The sequence below is a fragment of the Empidonax traillii genome, unplaced genomic scaffold (assembly GCF_003031625.1).
Source record: "Empidonax traillii isolate 1590-97213 ecotype Southwest subspecies unplaced genomic scaffold, ASM303162v1 scaffold1213:size316513, whole genome shotgun sequence".
NCBI classification, from domain to species: Eukaryota; Metazoa; Chordata; class Aves; order Passeriformes; family Tyrannidae; genus Empidonax; species Empidonax traillii.
In genome coordinates this window covers 16,223-37,650 of record NW_020956406.1, presented here as the reverse complement: position 1 = coordinate 37,650, position 21,428 = coordinate 16,223, and the positions used below count along the sequence as shown (strand labels likewise).

At 48.3% G+C, this 21,428-nt stretch overlaps 1 protein-coding gene across 1 annotated transcript in view; it reads right to left on the bottom strand.

Annotated features, from left to right (window-relative positions):
• Positions 1-1,382: 1,382 nt before the first annotated feature.
• Positions 1,383-21,428, bottom strand: part of BLK (BLK proto-oncogene, Src family tyrosine kinase) — a 27,617-nt gene continuing 7,571 nt past the window's right edge. Inside the window, exons 3-12 of the mRNA XM_027905822.1 lie at positions 19,593-19,686; positions 18,548-18,646; positions 17,386-17,489; positions 10,681-10,833; positions 9,993-10,145; positions 8,946-9,125; positions 8,323-8,399; positions 4,476-4,626; positions 2,449-2,580; positions 1,383-1,898 (exon numbers count right to left, since the gene is read on the bottom strand). Of these exons, the coding sequence (XP_027761623.1) occupies positions 1,690-1,898; positions 2,449-2,580; positions 4,476-4,626; positions 8,323-8,399; positions 8,946-9,125; positions 9,993-10,145; positions 10,681-10,833; positions 17,386-17,489; positions 18,548-18,646; positions 19,593-19,686 (1,352 nt within the window). The 3' untranslated portion in view covers positions 1,383-1,689. The remainder of the gene's footprint in view (positions 1,899-2,448; positions 2,581-4,475; positions 4,627-8,322; positions 8,400-8,945; positions 9,126-9,992; positions 10,146-10,680; positions 10,834-17,385; positions 17,490-18,547; positions 18,647-19,592; positions 19,687-21,428) is intronic.

Genomic DNA, 21,428 nt, shown 5'->3' with positions numbered 1-21,428 from the left:
AGGACCTAGGATTTCTGAGGCTGGATCATCTCACCCTTCTTCCTGAGTCTGGGAGACTTTTTTCTGTGGGTCTGCAAAGGGAGGAATAAATAGCATTTAAAACCAGGCAAAATGCCATTCATGCCAACACAAGCACGTTATCCCATGGGAATACACTTAGGAAGTGATGTTGGCATCAGGGAGGGGGATTTTGTCTCATTACAGGTGACAGATGGGGACATTCTGGCACTGAAGATCAAGGCCTTGCACTGATGTTGCTGCCCAGCTGTCCTTACAATTTGTGGAGAGTTTTCCTATTCCTTTTCCTATCCCAGGTTCTTTTGCAGCTGTGGCATGAACAGGTAATTCTGTGTCCTGTGTTGGGGATGGTTTGGTATTTTTTTTTGGCAGATGCGTCATAAAATCATGAAATGGTTTGGATTAGAAGGGATCTTAAAGATCATCCAGTTCCAACCCTCCTGCCGTGGGCAGGGACATCTTCCACTATTCCAGGTTGCTCCAAGTCCTGTCCAACCTGGCCTGGAACACTTTCAGGGATGGGGCAGCCACAGCTTCTCTGGGCAACCTGTGCCAGTGTTTTACCAGACTCACTGTAAAAAAATTCCTTCCTTTTAACTCTCCTAAATCGACCTCTTTTAGTTTAAAACCATCACCCCTCGTCCTATTCCACAGGCCTTGCCAAAAATTCTGTCCCCACCTTTTTTATAAGCCCCCTTTGAAGTTTATAGGATCTCCCTGGAGATTTCTCATTTCACCTCTGCTATTTCTTTCTCGTTGCATCCCTGTTACACCGTGAAATGCACCCTCTGCAATTGGACTAAAAATCTACAAGCACCAGGAGCTTGTGCAGCGAAGGCTCAGCCAAGAAGGAGGGTTTTTTATTTCCGAGTGTTTTATTATATATATTTTTAATTCCCAGGAGCCGCCCGGATTTGCTGGGAAGGAGGGACACCTCGTGGCCACACCACGAACTCTCTCCTGCCTCCGGTGGGCTGCACCTCGGGAATCCCTCACTCCCCACCCCGGGTACTCATCCTGTGCTTCCCAGGAAGCCTCCGAGCCTCTCCCTTCTCCATGGGATGGAGGTGGGCACGGGAAGCACAGGTACTCACCCTCACCTTGGTGCCCGCCTAAAGAAATGGGAAACGGTGGTATCCGCATTTTTATTAATGACTTGGGACAGAGTGGGGGCATCACCTGGCGAGATTTCTCCCGAGCTCGGAATCCTGTTGAGGCCCAGGGAGGTGCAGACAGGACACGCTCCCACCCCTGCCCATGGAACGGAGGGGTTTGTAGTATTGCCAGCAGTGGCATCAGAAGCGAGGTGGGAGATTTTGCATCCCACACACACCACCACCCCGGCCACGGTCCCTTCTTCCCAGGGCTGCAAGCTGCAGGGCTGAGGGGCTTTTCCGTATCCAAGTGGGCCACGAAGGAATCTGCTGTCCTTCCCGGCAGAGGAGACGTCTGCAAAGCGGGTACAGACCTCCGGGGCGGACGAGGAAGGAGCTGCGACATCTCTCAGCCGCCTCTTTAGTCCCTGTGACAACCACAAGAGCCGGCAGCATCGCGTCCCTCCTCATTCCCTGTCTCCAAGAGCATCCTGGGCGGCGCACGGGAGAAAGGGGAAGTACCACAGGGTGGAGTCTTCCCTCCAGCCCTGCTGCCGGGTGCTGGTGGGCGGCGGCTTCACTGCTGAGGCTCTGGCTCGTACTGCTTCTCCGTGGCCGTGTAGAAGTCCTCGAGCACCGACTGCAGGTACTCGAAGGTCGGGCGCTCCTCGGGTTTGCTGCGCCAGCACTTCAGGATGACGCTGTAGAGCTCGCCGGGGCACAGCTCCGGGCAGGGCATGCGGTAGCCGCGCTCCAGGTTGCGGATCACCTCGGGGTTGGTCATCCCTGGAGGGAAAGACAGCCCAGCGGGAGTTATTCAGCGTCCCGCGGGTGAAGGTCGGTGCTCCAAAGAGCTCCGGAGGGGCACAAGGGGCTGCAGAACAATCCCTTCTCCAGGGTTGTGATCCCTCCTCCGTCCCTCTGTCCCCTCCCTGACTCCCCTCTGCAAGTTTGGCTTAGCACAGGTATAACTGAGGCTTGTGGGACCCTCAGAAAAGAAAACCCAGCATGAAGAGCTCCTCATCATAAAGAAGACATTGAGGGGCTGGAGCATGTCCAGAGAAGGGAACAGAGCTGGGGAAGGGGCTGGAGCACCAGGAGCAGCTGAGGGAGCTGGGGATGTGACACCTGGGGACATGGGTTAGTGTTGGGCTGGGCAGTGCTGGGTTAAAGGTTGGGCTCAATTTAGAGTTCTTTCCCAATTTAAACGATTCTGTGATTCTAAGAGATACTTGTGTGTGTCTGTCCACACTTCAATAGGTGCCTCCAGGCCTAAAGCATCACCAGATGCTTGGAAGTCCATGGACACTCATCCTGTATTCCCAGTGCACTGTACCTGGATAAGGGATCCTGCCATAGGTTACGATCTCTGTCAGGAGGATCCCAAAGGACCACACGTCAGATTTGATGGTGAAAACTCCGTAGTTAATGGCCTCTGGTGCCGTCCATTTGATCGGGAATTTCGCACCTATCCAGAGGAATCGAAGGGAAACAGCACCTGGAGTTAAAACAGCTTCCTCATGTGCCACAGGCACAGCAATCAGTTCCCCAAAACTGATCCCTGGTTTCTGTTGGTTATGATTCTGTGGTTCCTCATAGGAGAGGGGCTCCAGCCCTCGGATCATCGGCATGGCCTCCTCTGGACCTGCTCCAACAGCTCCATGTTCTTCTAATGTTGGAGATTCCACAGCTGGATGGGGTACTCACAAACAATGTCCCTGGCAGCTTTATTAGAGGACAACACCTGTAGGATTTTGTTCTGTCCAGGTTTTCTTTGGCTTTTGCCAAGAAAAGTTGGATCAGACGATCCATGAGGTTCCTTTCCAACCCGGTATTCTACGATTTTATGAGACCAGTCACTGCAAGGGAGCTGTTTTTATCAAAATTGCATAAATGATACAGCAAATATAAACTCTCCAGTACTTAAAGCTGCACATATACAGTAAAACCAAAATAGCTCCCATTCTGTTTTGTCCACCAGGTTCCTGTTTAGCCCACTGTGGACAGCAGTGACCATAAGATTGTTGTTTCAGTTTAGCTAAGACCAAAAAAAACCTAATAAAAAAACCCAGCTCAAACCACCTTGATAAGCGGGAACTGATGTTGTTAGACCGTAGAGGAAACCACATTTTTTATTTATATACATCCCTTCAGGACTGAAAATCCAACTGAAGGGTGTGAAAGAAGTGCCTTGGCTGTTGCACATCACACTCTGACTGACGTAGGCTCAGAAATGCAATCTATGAAGTGAAAATTGCTCAAAGCAGACAGAGGGGCAGCTGTTATTTCAGAGTAAAATTAGCTGGGAAAATGCTGATGGAAGCTGTTTTCCACTGGAAAAGTACCTCCTTTGGTTATTAACAGAGTTATACTGATTTCATCTAAGCTTCTCTTAAGGATAAAAACTGCCTTAAAAAATTGCAGTAAAGTCACAGTTTCCCTTCATGACATTTTTCAAATTATATTTGGGAGCTTTTACTACCCTGAAATAGTTTTGCATGTTGAAATGGGTATAATTGTTATAATGAAGTGTTTTTTGGGGACAGGAAACTGAATGAAAAGTTTCCTATCTCACAGAAAAAGACCCTCAAAAATCAATTTTCTTTCCCCAGAATGCTTTTATGGGGAATTTTCATTTCATCCCAACTCTAGAGGAGGAATCTTGCAGCAAGTCCCACTTATGCCAGACTTCTTGTTTTATTTCAATCCCTTTCTGCTTCTTTCCCTGATGGTCTATAAAATCTCTTTGCAATATGAATAATTTGATCTCATATCCGACCTCAGAGCTCACTGATCTTAGAGGTCTTTTCCAACCTTAACCATTCCATAATCCTGTGTTTTCTAAGCTGTCCCTCTGTTACAGAAGGCACCTGATCCAGTCTGGGCTTGCTTTGCCTGAGACACCTGGAAGCTGCTGCTGGGTCCACTTTCATGGCTCCAGCTCCTCTCTGCAGGGCAATGACCAAGTTCTCCTGTTATTTCCTTCCCTTTGGACTTGGCTCCCTGTGAGCACGTGGGCCCAGCAGGTCGTTAGCAGGGGTCACATTTCTCCATTAAACCGACCTGAGATTCCACAGACTCCTCCAAACAGTGCCAAAAGAATTCCTCCTTTTTTCCCTCTGCAAGCCTCATCTGTTCTTTATTCTCCCTAAGTGCTGCTGCCTCTCTGAGGAGCCAGTTTTTGACTCTTTCTCTCTCCGTGTCCTGCCTGGGTGCTGACAGCAGCAGCACCGTGGTCTCAGGTCTCACACCATCAGCGCCCAGCGCCTGATCCCAGCCCGGGATCTTGGAATGTCTGCATGGCAAGGGGATGGGAGATAAGGGCGATGTGCCTGTGAGGCAATTCTGGGAACAACAACCCACCTTCCTGTGCCAGGTATTCATTCTCAATGATCCTGGCCAGCCCAAAATCAGCGATTTTGCAGCAGAGGCTCTCCGAGACGAGGATGTTGGCGGCCCTCAGGTCGCGGTGGATGAAGTTCATGCGCTCGATGTAGGCCATCCCCTCTGCCACCTGGAGAGGAGGAAGAGTCCATCATCACCTCCCCCCTCCCATGAGAACCTTTTGAGCTGCCCTTTCCCTGCCTTTACAAAGCACAGGGCTGCTCACGTGCTTCCACGTGCTTGGACATGAATAAGAGCTCCGTGGGTGGACGGACGGGCAGGTGGATCAACAGACAGACAGATACATTAATAAATAGATATTTCCCATGCACGTGTGCTTTGTACATTCCAGCTGTACATTCCCATGTACATTCAGCTTTGCCAGCACAGACAGGGCCTGAAAGCTTTGAGCAGAACGAGTCAAGCAGAACAAAAGCACCACTCTCTGTTTTGCTCAGGAGTTCCAGCAGTGAGCTGTGTCTTTTCTGCAGCAAGAGGCAGAAAGCTGAAGCAAAGCTGAAACCACATCACTGGATTCCCAGTTTCTGCCACAAGTCTCTCCTCTCTGGTGGGGATTTTAATCATAAAGACTCCAGAATAAATATGTTAATTAAGAAAAGGAAAAGGCTAATAATAAAGATTAGTTTGGCTTGGAAGGGACTTTTAAAGATCATCTACCTGCCGTGGGCAGGGACACCTTCCACTATCCCAGGTTGCTCCAAGTCCCATCCAACCTGGCCTTGAACACTTCCAGGGATGGGGCAGCAACAGCTTCTCTGGGCAACCCCTTTCAGGACCTCACCACCCTCACATGGAAGATTTCCTTCCCAATAATCCCATCTAACTCTGCCCTCTGGCAGTGGGCAGCCATTCCCCCTTGTTCTGTCTCTCCAGGCCCTTGTCCCAAGTCCCTCTCCAGCTCTCTTGGAGCCCCTTCAAGCACTGGAAGGGGCTCTAAGGTCTCTCCAGAACCTTCTCTCCTCCAGGCTGAACACCCCCAGCTCCCTACAACACAGTTTTCCCCTCTGATACCTACAAAATGTATAAGATCAGAAGACACAGATACCCACAGAAATATGACCTAAATAGAGTGTATATCTCAGAAAAATCCTTTGCCCTGCCCTCTTCAATCATCTCCAAATTATGCTTTAGGAAGTTGCTCCCAAGACCATCTTGCAATATTTATCTCCTTGGAGCAAGGAGGTCACCATGGAATCATAGAATCACAAAGTGGTTTGGATTGGAAGGGATCTTAAAGATCATCTAGCTGATAGTTGCTCCAAGCCCCATCCAACCTGGCCTTGGACATTTCCAGGGATGGGGCAGCCACAGCTCCTCTGTGCCATGGTCTGACCACCCTCACAGGGAAGAATTTCTTCCTAATATCCAATTGAGGTGCCTGGTGTGTGATGAGCCTCTATAAATGACAACAGCAATCTCTGACTGGTGAGTGCTGGGATCTTGAAAAGAGAGGTTGATAAAAAAAGAGACTGCAGGGTTGAGTCTTGAGATTTGGGTTGGGCACTTACTGGGGAGCTGGATTCATGCAGTCCCTGCTAGCAATGGTTAGCACCAATTAGAGCTTTGATGTGCCTGTGGGTGAGGGCAGAGCAATTTTCCACTCCATTCAGATTCACATCATCATCTCAGCTTACATGTGGTTTCAAACAGGATACTCACACAAACTTTCCAATGCTGCATTTCTAACCTATGTCAACACCCCTCCAGCGTGAGTGAGTGCTGTTTGCTGCAGTGGAAAATGGAAGAATTGAGGTAATTTCCTGTCCTGATGTTAATGAGATAGTACCTGGTGATGGGCCTGCTCCAGCCCAGAGTGTTCTTAAGCGTTTACCGTCGAGACTGACCACAGGATCAAGTGCCTCAGCCCAGAGGTTTCTAATTTTAGCTCTGACGGATGTCACTGGATCAAATATTGCGACTGAGAGGGTCTGGTGCCTTTGGGCTGTGATGTCAGCCCAGCACCACAGATAAACACGTTGCACAATAGCTCAGAACTCTGCCCTTTCCTCCTCCTCCTCCTCCTGGAGATACCCTGTGAACGTTTGAATCTATTCCCTGGGGAGGTGGTGCTGGGGTGGGAGGGCAAAGGAGGAAAGCTGCCCTTCCAGTTGACACCCATTCCTCACAGATGGGCAAAATCCTTCCTATCCCCATGCTGGGGGTGACTTCTATGGGTTATTACATCACTGGGGTGGAGGAATTTGGTCTGTGTTCAGTTATCCTCGTCCTAGTGTTTGGTGCAGTTTGCCCAGAGAGATGGTGGGTGTCCCACCCCTGGAAGTGTCCAAGGCCAGGTTGGACGGGGCTTGGAGCAACCTGGGACAGTGGGAGCTGTCCCTGCCCATGGCAGGGGATTGGAATGAGATGAGCTTTCAGGTCCCTTCCAAACCATTCTGTGATTCTACAACACTGCTCTGGGTCACCCCCGTGCAGACTGTTCTGGCCACTGCACTTTCTTCTGGCATAGAAATGCATCAAACCAACTCCTAGGGAATGCTCCCACTAATCCCAAGGGGTCTGTAATATGAATTTGGGTCATTTTCCTTATCATCAAGAACTTAAATCCCACCCTCAGGCTCCAACTTTCAAGAGAGGGAATGAAAGAATGAAAAAGGGAGGGAGGGAAGTGAGGAGGTAAAGAGAAAAGGAGGGGAGAAATTAAGAGAAATTAAGAGAAATTAAGAAACTAATTTCGTAATTAATTTAAGGGAGGGTGTAGTTAGCCCCATAACCTCCCACAATCAACAATGATGAAGCTGCAGATGTGGAAGATTTATCATTAGTGGAGAAGAAAGGAACAGAAAAATATTCCTTTTCACCCCTTTGAATGGTGCAAAGCAAAAATGACAGAAGGTGGCACTGCTTTAAAGTATTTAAATATTTTCACCCTGGTTAAAGCAAGAAGGAAAACCTTTTACCGTCACAAAACATTTGCTCAAATATTAAGATCCTCCAGTTTTTAATTCATTAAAAAAATAACTCTGTATAATAGCTGGAACCATTGTTTCCTCAGGCTCAGTCTGACCCACAGAGTTTGAGTGATTTTATGGATAAATCCCAGTCCTTTATTCAGTTGTACTCAGCCTGATGCTTCATGGGTTTTTCCCAATATTTCCTAATTAGCCTAACTTTGCTCTGCATAAGCCAAACTCTGTCAGCATCTGGCTAGGATCAAAGTGGAGTGATTTTGCCATTCTCATCCTTCGTATGGTTTCCCTAATTTTGACCTTTTTATGTTTAGAGTAATTTCTGGACTAAAATGTTACTGTGCAGCTGCAACTATTAAGATTTACAGCCTGGGGATGCTTAGAGGGAAACAACCCTAAAAAGGGTAAAGGTTCGTTCTTATAAGGAACAATTTTCCCAGATTTGAGGGTCAGAACATGCTTTATGCTTCATCATCAGAAGGGAAAAACTGCTGAAAGCCAGTGTGTGTTTACATTAAAAATCTGTTTGTTGAGCTTCTTCTCCTTTTTGTTAAAAGAAAAACAAACTTGTTCTCTGCTCAGCAAGCCAGGAGAGCAAAACAAAGAAAAAACAGATCAAAACAAGTCCAACCCCCCTAAAACCCCTCAAAGTTTAGATCTCTAGCACTGCACTAAACTCCCCGGGGCTGTCCTAAGGACAACTGAGCTTCGCCGAGCCCACAGGCACATCGACACGACTGGGCTGGAGAGAAATCCTAAGAGGACACACCAGGAGGAGCTGTTTTCCTGCGTGAAATCCACACCCTGACAGACTTAAAAGAATTTCACTGAGGCCATAACAAAACCCTGAGCCCGTTTCCCAGCGGCTGCTCACTGACCTGAGCAGCGATGTCAATGAGTTTGGGGAGACTCAGCTGGCTTCCTTCTTCTGTCTTCAAGTAATCCAGCAAACACCCTGGAAAAAAAAAAAAAAAAAAAAAAAAAAAGAGGGAGACTCTGCTGAAACTCTTCTATAAATCTAATAAATCATGAATAACAAATCTAATTAATAAATCTATATATTTGCTTTCCCTGGTGCTTCTCAGAATAGAATGTCTGCATCCCACAGACAATCTGAGGAGCCAGAATGGGTGTCTGCTGGAGCATCTGCCCATTAGAAATGTCCCCAAACTCAGCTCAATTTCCCCTCTATTTTGCACAGACCTGTTTCAAACTGCTGGGCAATGATCACTCAAATCGTTGTAGACAAAGAAGGGTAGAAGAAAAGACAATTTCACTATGAGGGGAGTAAAAAACCTGACACAAATTTGCAGTAGGAACAGTGGAGATGAGAACTTCACATGCTTTTCAAATGCAGCATCATCATCACGTGAAGTAGTTTTTTTTTTATCACCCAAAAAGTCCCTTTGTGTAGCAGAAACAAACTTTTGGGTTTCTTAGTCCTTCTGCTTACAGATTTGGTACAAAACCCTCCTCCACAGCCCTCAGTGAGAGTATTTACCATTGGCCATGTACTCTGTCACGATGTAGATGGGCTGCTTGGTGACCACTGCATACAATCGGACCAGCTTGTTGTGCTGGAGCTTCTTCATCAAGTTTGCCTCCGCCAAGAAGGCATCAGGATCCATGCTGCCCTCCTTCATGGTCTTCACAGCCACCTTGATGTTGTTCTTGTAATAGCCTGCAGAGAGAGAATGATGCTTTGAGGAATTCGGGGCTCTCTGTGGGCTCTCAGGCTGGGCAATAAGAACTCAGGGATCAGGGAGCAGAAAACCACAGCAACAGCCTGGATCTCTCAGAAAGAAACACGTGGTGAATCCCAGTGCCAGCAGCTATGAGAGGAGGAGGGAGACACAACTGTCAATCCCTGTGGGCTGCATCAGGGATCATCCCTGCCCATGGAACGAGCCCATCCTCACACAGTCCTCCCAGCCCTGCAAGACTCTTTCTGGGTGAGACCCCTGGGGCCTCCCACCAGCTGGGCTCTCAAATGATCCAAATGCCATGAAAAAAGCCAGGGCTCTGCAGTCAGGACATGAACTCAGCCTGGTCCTGTCCACAATCTCAATTGCCAAGGCAACCATTAACCACAGAGAGGACAGCAGAGGAAGCTGAGCTCACTCCGCTTCCTCTCCCACTGATTAGCAGTGGTGCAGGAGGGCATCAGGGATTAAGGTCTGGGTTAAAAAGAGGAACAGGGAAGCAGAAAAAGTGGGGAAATGTCACCCAGGTACCCTGCTGTGTGTAACCTACAACCATGCCCAGGGTTCACAGGAAGAATAAGAGCATTTTTCAGGAGATGAGTATGCAGCTACTTCCACACCCATCACATGTATCCAGCCTGTGAAACCCTTGCTCAGCCACTGATCTGTGCGAACACAAGCTGTCTAGTCCTTCCAAGGAATATGGCATCTCCTGCTCTGTGTGTCCCCATGAATGAGTGTCCATACTTAAGGATTCCCACTCCCAGAATAGTCTTGGGGAAAGAGGGTTTTCCATCTCCTCTCCTTATGCATTTCTTCCCTGGAACTGGAGGAATCATACTCACCCATCCACACTTCCCCAAACTGCCCACTGCCGAGCTTCTTCACAAGCTTCAGAGACTCCCGTGGGATCTCCCACTCGTCCTGTGCCCAGGGTCTCTGGGGAACCAGGGATATGCAGGGAGCTGTGAGGCGCTGGCACAGGCCATCCCCTCTCTCTGAATGAGGATGAAGCAAAGGAGAGTTCAGTGGGGTGGCAGAGCTAAACCCCTTCTCCTCCTCCTCCTCCTCCTCCTCCTCCTCCTTCTCCTCCTCCTCCTCCTCCTCCTCCTCCATTTACACATTCCAGGAATAACCAGCCCATGGGAGAACCTCCACGACCACACAGGGCAGTGGTGGAGTCACTGTCCCTGAGAGATTTAAAAGATGTGTAGTTGTGGCTATGGGTTAGACTAATAGTTGGACTCGATCTTGGGATGGTTTTTCCAACCTTAATAATTCTATCATTCCATAAAATGTTTCAGTCACAGGTTTCAAAGCACCCAAAATGCACCCATGAAAGGAAAAAGCTCAAAGGGAGCCACAGAGGAGCAAATTATCCTGCCCAGTTAGGCCAAACCCTGCTTCCCAATCAACCCTCCTGCATGTCCCAACAGCATTCATGTCTTTCCTTTCCTTATGGGACACGCTCTCCTCCCTCTGTCCCCGGTCTCTTCTAAGACACAAATCCATCAGGGAAGGTGAACAACTCACGGCAGTAATGCTGGATGAGCTCTGGCAGGCTGGAGAACGTCATCCTGGGGGAGATGTAATATCCCCCCCCATCATCCAAGGAGCGGATCCGGTAGTGTTTGATGGTGTCCCCCTGGGCAGAGCTGCTGTCTCTCACAGACAGGGAATAGGCACCTGGAGAATGAGCAGGAGGAATTGTGAGGACAATCAGCAGCTTAATCAGGGAGCAGCTCCCTCCTCTTTGCTCAGCTGCAGACACCCCTCCCAGCCCTTGCTGATGCCTTGTCAGGGCTGCAAAGACTTCCCTCTCTCCAAGGCGAGTGGAGAGGATAAAGGTTCATCAGAGCTTAACTGGTTCCGGCAAGGCTTTGTTTAGTAAGACCTGCCTATGCCATGGTCAGCAACCCCATGGAAGCATTGTTGGAATCAATAACACATCTCCAGATGGTGCAATCAGATGCTCCTTAGCTCATGATGGTCTTTCCACAGTTCTGGATCTCCTAGCTGAGCTCAGTCAACCCCAGCACCTCACAGAATCATGAAATCCCAGAATGGATTGAGTTGGAAGAGACCTACCTTAAAGACCATCTCATTCCAACCCCCTGCCATGGGCAGGACACCTTCCACTAGCCCAGGTTGCTCCAAACTCCATCCAACCTGGCCTTGAACACTTCCAGGGAGAGGAAAGCCACAGCTTCTCTGGGCAACCTGTGCCAGGGCCTCACCACACTCACAGCCAAAAATTCTTTCCCAATATCCCACCTAGCCCTGCCCTCTGGCAGTTGAAAGCTGTATAAAGCCATTTTCAGCTGGATGAAACAGGCAACTGCAGTCTCACTGGTCTGTAGATACACAGGACTGACAAGGGGCTGAACCACCCCACCAGCACAACCAGAATTTTGGTGGGAGAAATAAGGCCAAGAAATATGTGTCCCTTCTCAGCCTTATCCAAGGTCCCTGTGTCCTTGTCATCCCTTATAAAACTTGTGCCAAGGGCAGTGGTTCAGCTGGGAGGTGGAGAAGGGGGGCTAAGGAGAATTATCTCGTTCAGCCAAGAACTTGTGACTGTGGCTAAACCACATCCAGAGATTCCCATCTGGAATCATGTGCCTTTTGACATCAAGGGGGCTGCTCAACAGTCCACCCCTCCAAACCTCTGTTCTCTCCATGATAATCTAAACCGTGGGGTTGGTTTTTAGTGCACAAAAGCATCACTAGATGTTGCTACTGAGCAGCAACTCCAGCCGGTGCCAGTGTGATTCGAGACAGCTCAAGCAGTGGGTTTTTCCCTTTGTCTGGATCAGATTTCCGGGGTAAGTTGTTGCAAGTTGTTACAAGTCTAATACATCACCCTTGGTTGACAGACTGCCCGTTTTAATGTCTGCAAAGGCAGGGCTCTATATATTTAAAAGTAAGGATCTGTCATGCAGGATCCTAAGCAGAAGCAGGGCTGTCCACAGTGACTCTGAAACCCTAATCCTGCATGGGAGGGGAAAGTTTACTGACATTAAAACCCTCTCTGGCTGCTGTTTCCCCATCCCAGCACCAGCAGTTCCCTGCACTGTGCTGGGAAACCGTTTGCGTTTGTGAAAAACAGCAAAAGAAAAAACCTCCTCTGTGGATATTTGCTCTGTTGCAGTGATCATAAAGCTTTACAAGCAGAGTTTGGGAGAGCCTAAAATTCTTCCAAGTGCCAGGAATCGTCTTGAGGGGACTCCCTTCCTGCAGAGACCTGACTGAAAGATCTGGTGGCACAGAGCTCCAGGAAAAACCTGCTGGTTTAAATGCAGAGCAAGAAAAGCGCAAATGGGAAGGTCATTCTTCTGAATATTTTCCTGACCATGAGGAAAAATTCAGAAGAGCAGAAGATTCTTCTTCATCAGGCAGAAGACAGACTGAGAAGTCCTTTAGGTTCTATCAGTCCTGCAGCTGAACAGCTGAGAAACAGCCCTGAAACGTCTTCAACGGGGCAATAAAACCTCAAGGGAAGGGCAAAGGAATGGCTCAGTTTTGCAGGACGTGTCATAGTCACCAAACTTCACTGCACAGCTCAGGATGCTTTTCCAAGGAGTGATTTTTGGTCCCAGGTGGGTGCAGGAAGGTGTTGCTGGGAGTTGTGTCTGCAGTGCAGAGCAGCACAAGTCCTGCTGGAGTTTGGGACCCACTTAATTCACACTCCTTAATACCCGGCCCCAGACCTCCTTTGGCTCCTCTGTGGTACCCATGTGACCCTAAGTTCCAAAATAATAAATAATGAACATAATAGATAATAAACACTAAGGCCAAAGGTTGGACTTGATGACTTTTGAGGTCTTTCCCAACCTAAATGATTCTGTAATTCTATGAAGAATACAACCATGACAACACCTATATATCATTACTACTACTACTACCACTATTATGATTATTATCATTGTTGTTATTATTATTATTTCTATGACTATTATTGCTATTATTAACTTTTATTCCTGCTCTTGAAGATGATGATGATGTTTTAATTTCAAAAACATTGGAAAAGTGAGCAGGCCAGGCTGCAGCCCATCAGAGCTGGGCTCATATGGCACAAGTCCAAGAGGGTGCTTTGCATGCCTGGGACATGGCTTAGGGTTTGTGTGGGATTTTTACAGCACAAGGACTGCTCAGGGAAGGAGCCAAACGTGGTGTAAGCTCAGCTGCGCTTAGGACAGACAATCTTGCAGGAGGAAGTCCAGGAATTAATGACTAACATATCTGCCAGTGGGTGCCTGGGGGCCAGGAATCAGCAGAGAAGAGGAGACCTGATGTTTTTACTACTGTGGTTGCACCCAAAGTGCTTCCTGTCCTGCAGGACCTCCTTTCCAGACACCATCGACTCTTTAAACTCTCCTGCATCTTTCAAACAGTGACAGGGCCAATCTCTCAGCTTCTTGCTAACCAGTGTTAATCTTTACCTTGTCATTACAGCCAATTCTGTATTTCACCCCAAGTCACAATTTAATTTGCTGGAGTGAGTGTGGCAGAGCTTCCCTGTCCTCCTTCATGACTGTCTACTGTTCCCTTGGGAGATGAAGAGCAAAGCAAAGCACTAAGGCTGGAAAGCCTTAATTTGCTCTTCACAGAATGGTTTGGGTTGGAAGGGACCTTAAAGCTCATCTCGTTCCAACCCCTGCCATGGGCAGGGGCACCTTCCACTAGACCAGGTTGTTCAGAGCCCCATGAGCACAAGTGTACCTTGTCCTGGGAAGCTCTGGGTGTCAGGCCCTCCTGTTCCCAGTCTGGGATCCACAAACCATCCTGCAAGGGTGCTCAGGTCCTTTTTGTTCACAGCTTTGTACAGAAAGGAGCAGCAGAAAGTGTAAAGGGTGAGTTTCAACTTCACATCACACGTGGGGCTGAATCAGTCACCCAAACACGGGTGTTTGGTACCACTTCAGATACTCTGATACACTGAGGAAGGTGAGGCCCTGGCACAGGTTGCCCAGAGAAGCTGCAGCTGCCCCATCCCTGGAAGTGTTCCAGACCATGTTGGACAGGGCTTGGAGCAATGTGGTCTAGTGGAAGATGACCCTCCTTGCTGCAGGAGGGTTGGACTAGATGACCTTTAAAGATCCCTTCCAGCCCAACCCACTGTAGGATTCTGTGATTCTATGACCTGTGTGGGTTCGGCAGATGAGGTGCAAAACCCCACTTCCTTTTGGAGCACCTGGAGATGGCTCTCCAAGATGCTCAGGATCTGACAGCCAAATCAAGTCCCACTGGCCACGGCGGGAGCTCAGGCTGTTATATCTGCATTTTGATGCTGCCTCAGACTGAGCCCCACAACACGTGGCACCTCCTCCTCCCGTGGCTCTCATCAGCCTCTTAACTCCTTCGCCATGGGAATCCAGGAGCTCAGCCGGATGCAGTGGCTGAGCTCGGTGAGGTCCCTCCTCCAAAGAGCACAGACACAACATTCCTGCTGGGAGCGAGGAGCTCATGACTCGGCACAGCTGTGGGAATGTGCTCCTGCAGGCTTTGGAATGGTTATTACTTCAGGGGGACATTGGTTTATTTGCAACAGCTTCAGCAAGGCTGGTGCTCCACCGGTGATTTCACAATTCCCAGATGCTGGAGGTCACTTGGTGTGTTCAGCTGGAGAAGAGGAGACTGAGGGGAGACCTAACAGCAGTTGCAACTCCCTCCTGAGGGGAAAAGGAGGGGCAGGCACTGATCTCTGCTCTGTGTTGACCAAGTGACAGGACCCACGGAATGGACTGGAGTTGGGTCAGGGCAGGTTTAGGTTGGATCTCAGGAAAAGTTTCTTCCCCCAGAGGGTGGCTGGGCACTGAACAGGTTTACCAGGGCAGTGGTCACTTCCCAAGGCTGACAGAGCTCAAGAAGTATTTGGATGATACTCTCAGGCACAGGGTGTGACTCTTGGGGATGGGTCCTGTGCAGGGCTAAAAGTTGGACTTGATAATCCTCGTGGATTCCTTCCAACTCAGCATATTCTGTGATTCTGTGACGATTGGTGTTCTTCCCACACTGTCTCCATCTTCCCCTCTTCCCAGGATGCTGAATGTGCCTTTCAGGGACTCTACAAAAGGTTGACTGAAAGCAAAGCCCCCCCCCGGTTTGCAGAGTTCCTGTGTCTGAAACCACGAGCAAAATGAGACTCTGCTTAGGATGGGCTGGGAGTAGGTGCTGATCCTAGGCAGGGTGCAAAATCCACCCCAGTGTGGCTGAGACAGCCCAATATGAGACAACCACCTTCCAGTTTAAGCAGCTTAACCCAGTATGAGACAACCACCTTCCAGTTTAAGCAGCTCAACCCAGTGCTCGGTGCTGAAGGTCAGGTTTTGATGGTGACGTGGTAAGTGAATGAAAATACTCGTCATGGGGAAGGAAAACAGAAGGAACCTGTGAGGCTCAAAGGGCAGAGTTAATTCCATGCCATTGCTCTGGACATCTCTTGATGGGTCACAGGATGTTTTACATTAGGGAACTCGGCTTCATGGCATGTTTGGAGGTGCAGGGCTTTCTCTTTTCCCTTCTCTTTAGAGAGGAAGAAGATGTGGTTAAGAAGGATCAAATGGCGTCACCCTGGCCATTCAGGCAGCCTAAAGCTCAGGGTGCTCAGGCAGAAGCTGAGAGCACAGGATGATTCACAGGATGAGTTGTTTGAAGGGATAATAGCCATATTTTACACTAAATATCAGTAAAGGGCACAGGTGAGAGTCACATTTCAGGGCAGAAGCTGATCTCTGAGCATTTGGGACTAACATGGGGCTTCCATGGAGTGGAACCCACCACATCTGCTAATGCAGAATATCACACATCTTCTAGACAGCAGAGACAGGGTTTTAAGGATCTGGTTATTTCTCCTTGAATTTCAGGGCTCCACCCCCTCTATCTGAGCCCTGTGTGATCCAGACCCACCAACACCTTGGAAAATTGCAGGGCATTATTCCATCCTGTGTTTGCAGCTCATGGCAAGCAGAAATCTAGGCCAGTTGTCCTGAACAAGGGTAGGGAAAGGTCTAATCCCATCCATGTGTTGCTCCCCACCCTTCCTGGGTGAAATGCCAACTCCCCAAATATCCCAGCAAACAAAGGGAGAGTGGGAAGGGGATAAACAGGAGACCAGCATGTGGTGACTAGTCCAAGCCCAAGCATTGCAAAGGCATCACAAAGGGGGCAGGGAAACCAAGATACAGCAGAACAAGTGAATTGCAAACGAAAGTCACTTGTATGAACAATCTCTTCAAGAAGACTCAACCTGAGTCTTCTTAAAAAAGTCTGAAAGCCACAAATCCTCATGGAAAGCAGCCTTCTTGCTTGCCATCAGCTCAGCAGGGATGTGTTGAGGTGAGCCCAGGCTCCAATGCTACTGATTGAGTCACAGTTGAACTCAATGCCCTTAGAGGTTTTTCCAACCTAAACAATTTCATTATTCTAAATAATAAGGGGAGGCACAAACCACCTTTTTCTACATGTCAAGGAAAGACTCCTGCATCCATTTCACAGCAAAGAAACCAAGTCACAGCTAGACTGAAATCCTCTCCTGAACTACTGTATGGATCTGTTCAGAGCAGAACTGGGGGACCACCATGGGCATCATTTCCTCCAAGGTGTAAACACACAGCTGGAAGCAAGGAGAGGAAGCAAGGAGAAAAAAAAAGCAGGAAAGAAACAATATGAAATTCCCATGGGACAACCCAAACTAACTCCCAGACTCTACAGATTAACAGCACAGAATATGGAAATTGCAATTACCTGATGAAGTATTATGGTTAGTGACTATATCCACTGCCTAAGAAAGGTGACCATAATGCTCTGCCCTTTCCCCCTGCTACACATTATCAGCAAAAACATGTTTTCCCTGGGAAAATGTTCCACCAAAAGACTTTTTCCAAAATTCTGCGAGTTGCTGTTGCAAACAGGAGAAACACTTCTTCAAGAGTGCACAGAAGTACCTCCTTTTTGCCAAAAAAAGGTAACATTTCCCTGGGAAGAGAAGGAAAAGAAAACCCCTACACATGGTTTTGGAAAATCTTTCCTGCTTATTTGTGTTCCTGCCTCTCTTCCACGAACTGCAGTGGCAAAAGCCACTCTCCCCACAGCCAAAACGACACAAGTGAGTAGCATCCTGAGCAAATCTTTGCCAGATCCAAAAACCTCTGGCACAGCTGGACTTTGCAGCTCAGGTGTGGCAGGTTTTCCAAGCCCTGGCAATAGCAGGAGTTACCTTTGCTCTCTGGGTCTCACCTTGGCTGGTTTCGCTCTCTCGGACAAGGAAAGAGCCGACTTTGTTACCAGAAGACAAGAGCAGCCTTTCAGCATCTTTTCTGCTCAGAGTTCTAAAATACCACCTGGGAGAGAGAGAAGGCAAAACCATCATTGAGAAGGAAAAGCTCTGGGAAAAAAAAAAAAAAAAGGTATTACTTCCAGTTAGTTCTTTTTTGGTTTTATTTTTTTGTTTGGTTTTGGTGGGTTTTTTGGTGGGTTTTTGTTTGTATGTTTGGTTGGTTCGGGGTGGGGAAGTGTTTGTTTGGTTTGGTTTTTTTGCCATTACACTGTGAAACTGAGGGTTATTTTTATCAGCAAATAGTTTGCTATCTGCTGGAAAGAGGCAGCAATGGACTGGTTTTGGTAGGTTAACACCGGATTTTGGTCACTCTGGGCTTGCTTCACAGCCTGCCAATTCAGACAGAGCAGGAAGTAGATGGCATGTGCAGGATCCCCTAAGCAGGAGAAGTGCAAGTTTGGATACAAAGAACTTTTATGTCTCAGCCACATTTCTGTGTGTTGCCAAATATCTCCTGAATTCAATGATGGTTGCATCCCTCCAAGGGGAGATTACAGGCAGATTGATCACTTATAGCTCAATGCCATAAAAGAGAATAAGTCATGAAAGAAAAATTCTTCTGCTTCTTGTGTTATAGACATAATAAACCTTCTTGACTCAAGTCTTTCTTTCCATCTTACCTGCAGGGAAGCTGCATCTGGGCTAATGAAACCAACAGCCCCAGGCTGTGGGTCTGGGCACTGGCACCCAGTTGTTGGTGTGTGGGTGGATTGGCCCAGTGGGACCAGAACATGATCCCTGGCACTGCTGATTTATCAATGCAAACATGTTCTTTATGTTCTCTCCCCCAAATCCTTGTTTTCCACCGTGGGTGCAATTAATGGGACAGGAGTCTTTGCCCACTTCCCCCGTAACAACATCACCCCTTCTCCTCATCCTTTCTCCACACCCATACAGCGCTTAAAACTTCTCCTGGACTTCAGGGCAGCGTTGTTTGGGATGGTGGAAGACCTCTTGCCGCCCAGCCCAGCAATGACATCTTCCTGCCAGCAAGTAAAGCCCTTTCCATAGCTTGTGGAGAGACAGGGCACTGCAGCAGGGTTCATAAGCTTTCACACTTACTTTTCCTCTTCCAAACTGTCCACCTGTGCCACGAAGTTGCTGGGGATGTAGCCTTTCCTGCCACTGCTGAGGGATTTGGCCAGCCACCAGTCCCCATCACTGCAAAGTGAGCGGAGGAAAGAGTGTGAGTGCCTGGAGGAAGCTTAAGGACAAGGCTCGAGGCTGTGAGGACACGGATTGTAGGGTTTAGAGCACTGCAAATAGACTAGGGCTCCTTAAGCCACTCTACAGTTCCTTCTAGATTCCCCAGGATCACCAGGAAGGCCGTTGGTCTCTCAAGGATTTCTGGAGGCGACAGACTCTTCCTGCAGAATGACCACAAACTCCAACCTTTGCTACGTGCCTCAAGCGAGAGGAAGGAAATCTGGGTTACTGTGGGGTTATTTTTCTTCTTGGACAGGGGCACTGGGGCCCATTTTGCTCCTTCCTTCATCTGCCAGACACTTCACTTTGTTCTCCCACTGCTGGCTCAGCCCCAGCCGTGACCAAAGGCCATCCCCACATCACAGGCTCTCCATCTCCCTGGCCTTGGATGCCAGCCCCCGGTGTCTGGGTGAGAAATGTCACCTCCAGAGGCCACCAGGGATGGAGCAGCCCTACAAGGTCTGGGGGACCCAAGCCCTGTTATGGAGTGGGCCTCTTCTGCGTGATTTTGAGAAGAAGTTGAAATGAAACCACACATCTCTCTGGCTCGATTCTGTCCTTTCCTCTGACTACGCCCAACCCACATCCTTTGCAAAAGCACCATCAGCACAAAATATGAAACAGGACAGGATCTATTTTTTTCTGTTGTTGTTATTTATGCTGCTTCTGCAGCCCCAGCATGGAAGGTCCCAGTACCACCCACGCAGGGACATTATGCAGCCTCAGAGTATCGCTGGCCCTGGAAGTGTCACCTTGCAGGGAGACACCACCTTGCACGTTCACACTCTGGAGCAAAGATCAGCTCTGATGAGCTGCAAATTGGTGTCTGACCCCAAAGTTCCCCCTCTCCCAGCCTCACCATGCTCAGTTTTGAGCTGCCTTCTGGCAGAAGGTCACTTACTTGGAGAGGACTTGCAGTTTCTCCCCCTTGACCAGCTCCAGGTCACGGTCACTCGAGGCAGGAAAATCATACAGTGCAACCACAACCAAGTTATCTGAAAGAAGGATTAACACCATTGGATCCAGCCTGTTTCCTGCTGGGAGGGATGATACCCTGCTGGGTATATGATGGGGCATTTCACGCCCCCAAACACGGGGGTCTCTCACCCCCACTGCCCCCCAAATCCAACCTTTGCACCAACCCAACTTTCCTGCTCACCACAGCCTCTGCTCAGGGATTAACACTGATCCACCAAAGAGTTCCCTGTGGATGTGTTTTTAAAGCACTCCAGACTCCCCCATTCACAAAACACAGTGTGTCAATAAGAAGAAAGGGTTTGTGTGGAATAAGAAGGGTCATAAATAACCTGTTGGTGTTCGGCCACAGTTTCACACGGCAGTAAATGAAAACTGCTGGAGCAACATTTCCCAGCGTGGCTCTGGAATTTGACTCAAAACAATGAGGCTTTCTTGATTGAAAAAGGTATAAAGACATTTCTTTTTCTGTCATTTGAGCCCATTTCTAGTATTTATGTCTCCCTCCAAGTGCTCTGGGCTCTACCAGTATCTTGCCATCCCTCTTGCACATTGTTCCTTGCATATCACAGAATGAATCAGAGAATCATAGACTGGTTTGGGTTGGAAGGGACATTAAAGATTGTCTTGTTTCAATCCCCCTGCCATGGGCAGGGACACCTTCCACTTCCACTATCCCAGGTTGCTGCAAGCCCCATCCAATCTGACCTTGAACCCTTCCAGGGATGGGGCAGCCACGGTCTCCCTGGGCAACCTGTGCCAGGGTCTCATCACCCTCACAGGGAAAAATTTCTTCCTAATATCTAATCCAAACATTCCTTCTTTCAGTTTAAAACTGTTGCTCCTTCTCCTGTCACAGCTGCCTCTATAAAAAGCCTCTCTCCTTCCTATTTACAAACCCCCTTTAGGCACTGGAAGGGGGTCCCCCTGGAACCTTCCAGGACTCCCTGGAACCTTCTCTTCTCCAGGACGAACCACCCACCTCTCTCAGCCTATTATTAGTTGAGAGAAGGTTTATGCAGACAAAAGAGACATTTTTTTTGTTTCCCATTTTGCTTAAAACCCATCTGGACTGAGGCCTAAATTTTGGCACCTCGTGCACCTGCCAGGGTGTTCTGAGCCACCCTGGGGGCAGAGCTCTGTGGGGCGGGGCTGAGGGGCTCGGGTTGCACCCCCAGGTTGTGCAACTGTTCACGTTGCTGCACTCGCAGCTACTGAAGCAGAAATGAGCAGCTATTTTGGGGAAGAGCAAAGTTTGTAAAGACGAGCAGCACACACAGAGGAACAGAAATGTCAAACCTAAACACCTTGGTGACAAAGGAAGGGAAAGGAGAAGAAGAAGGAGAAAGAGAAGGGAAAGGAGAAGTAGAAGGAGAAGGAGGAGAAAAGAATAATGAGGAGACAAGAATAAAGAGAAGAAGGAAAAGTAAAGAAGAAGAAAAAGAAGAACAAGATGGAGAAAAGGAGAATGAGAAGAAGGAGAAAAGGAAAAAAATGAATAAAAATACAAGGGGAAAGAAAAAGATAAAAGAAAATAAAGAAAAAAAGGAGAAGAGAGAAGAGAAGAGAAGAGAAGAGAAGAGAAGAGAAGAGAAGAGAAGAGAAGAGAAGAGAAGAGAAGAGAAGAGAAGAGAAGAGAAGAGAAGAGAAGAGAAGAGAAGAGAAGAGAAGAGAAGAGAAGAGAAGAGAAGAGAAGAGAAGAGAAGAGAAGAGAAGAGAAGAGAAGAGAAGAGAAGAGAAGAGAAGAGAAGAGAAGAGAAGA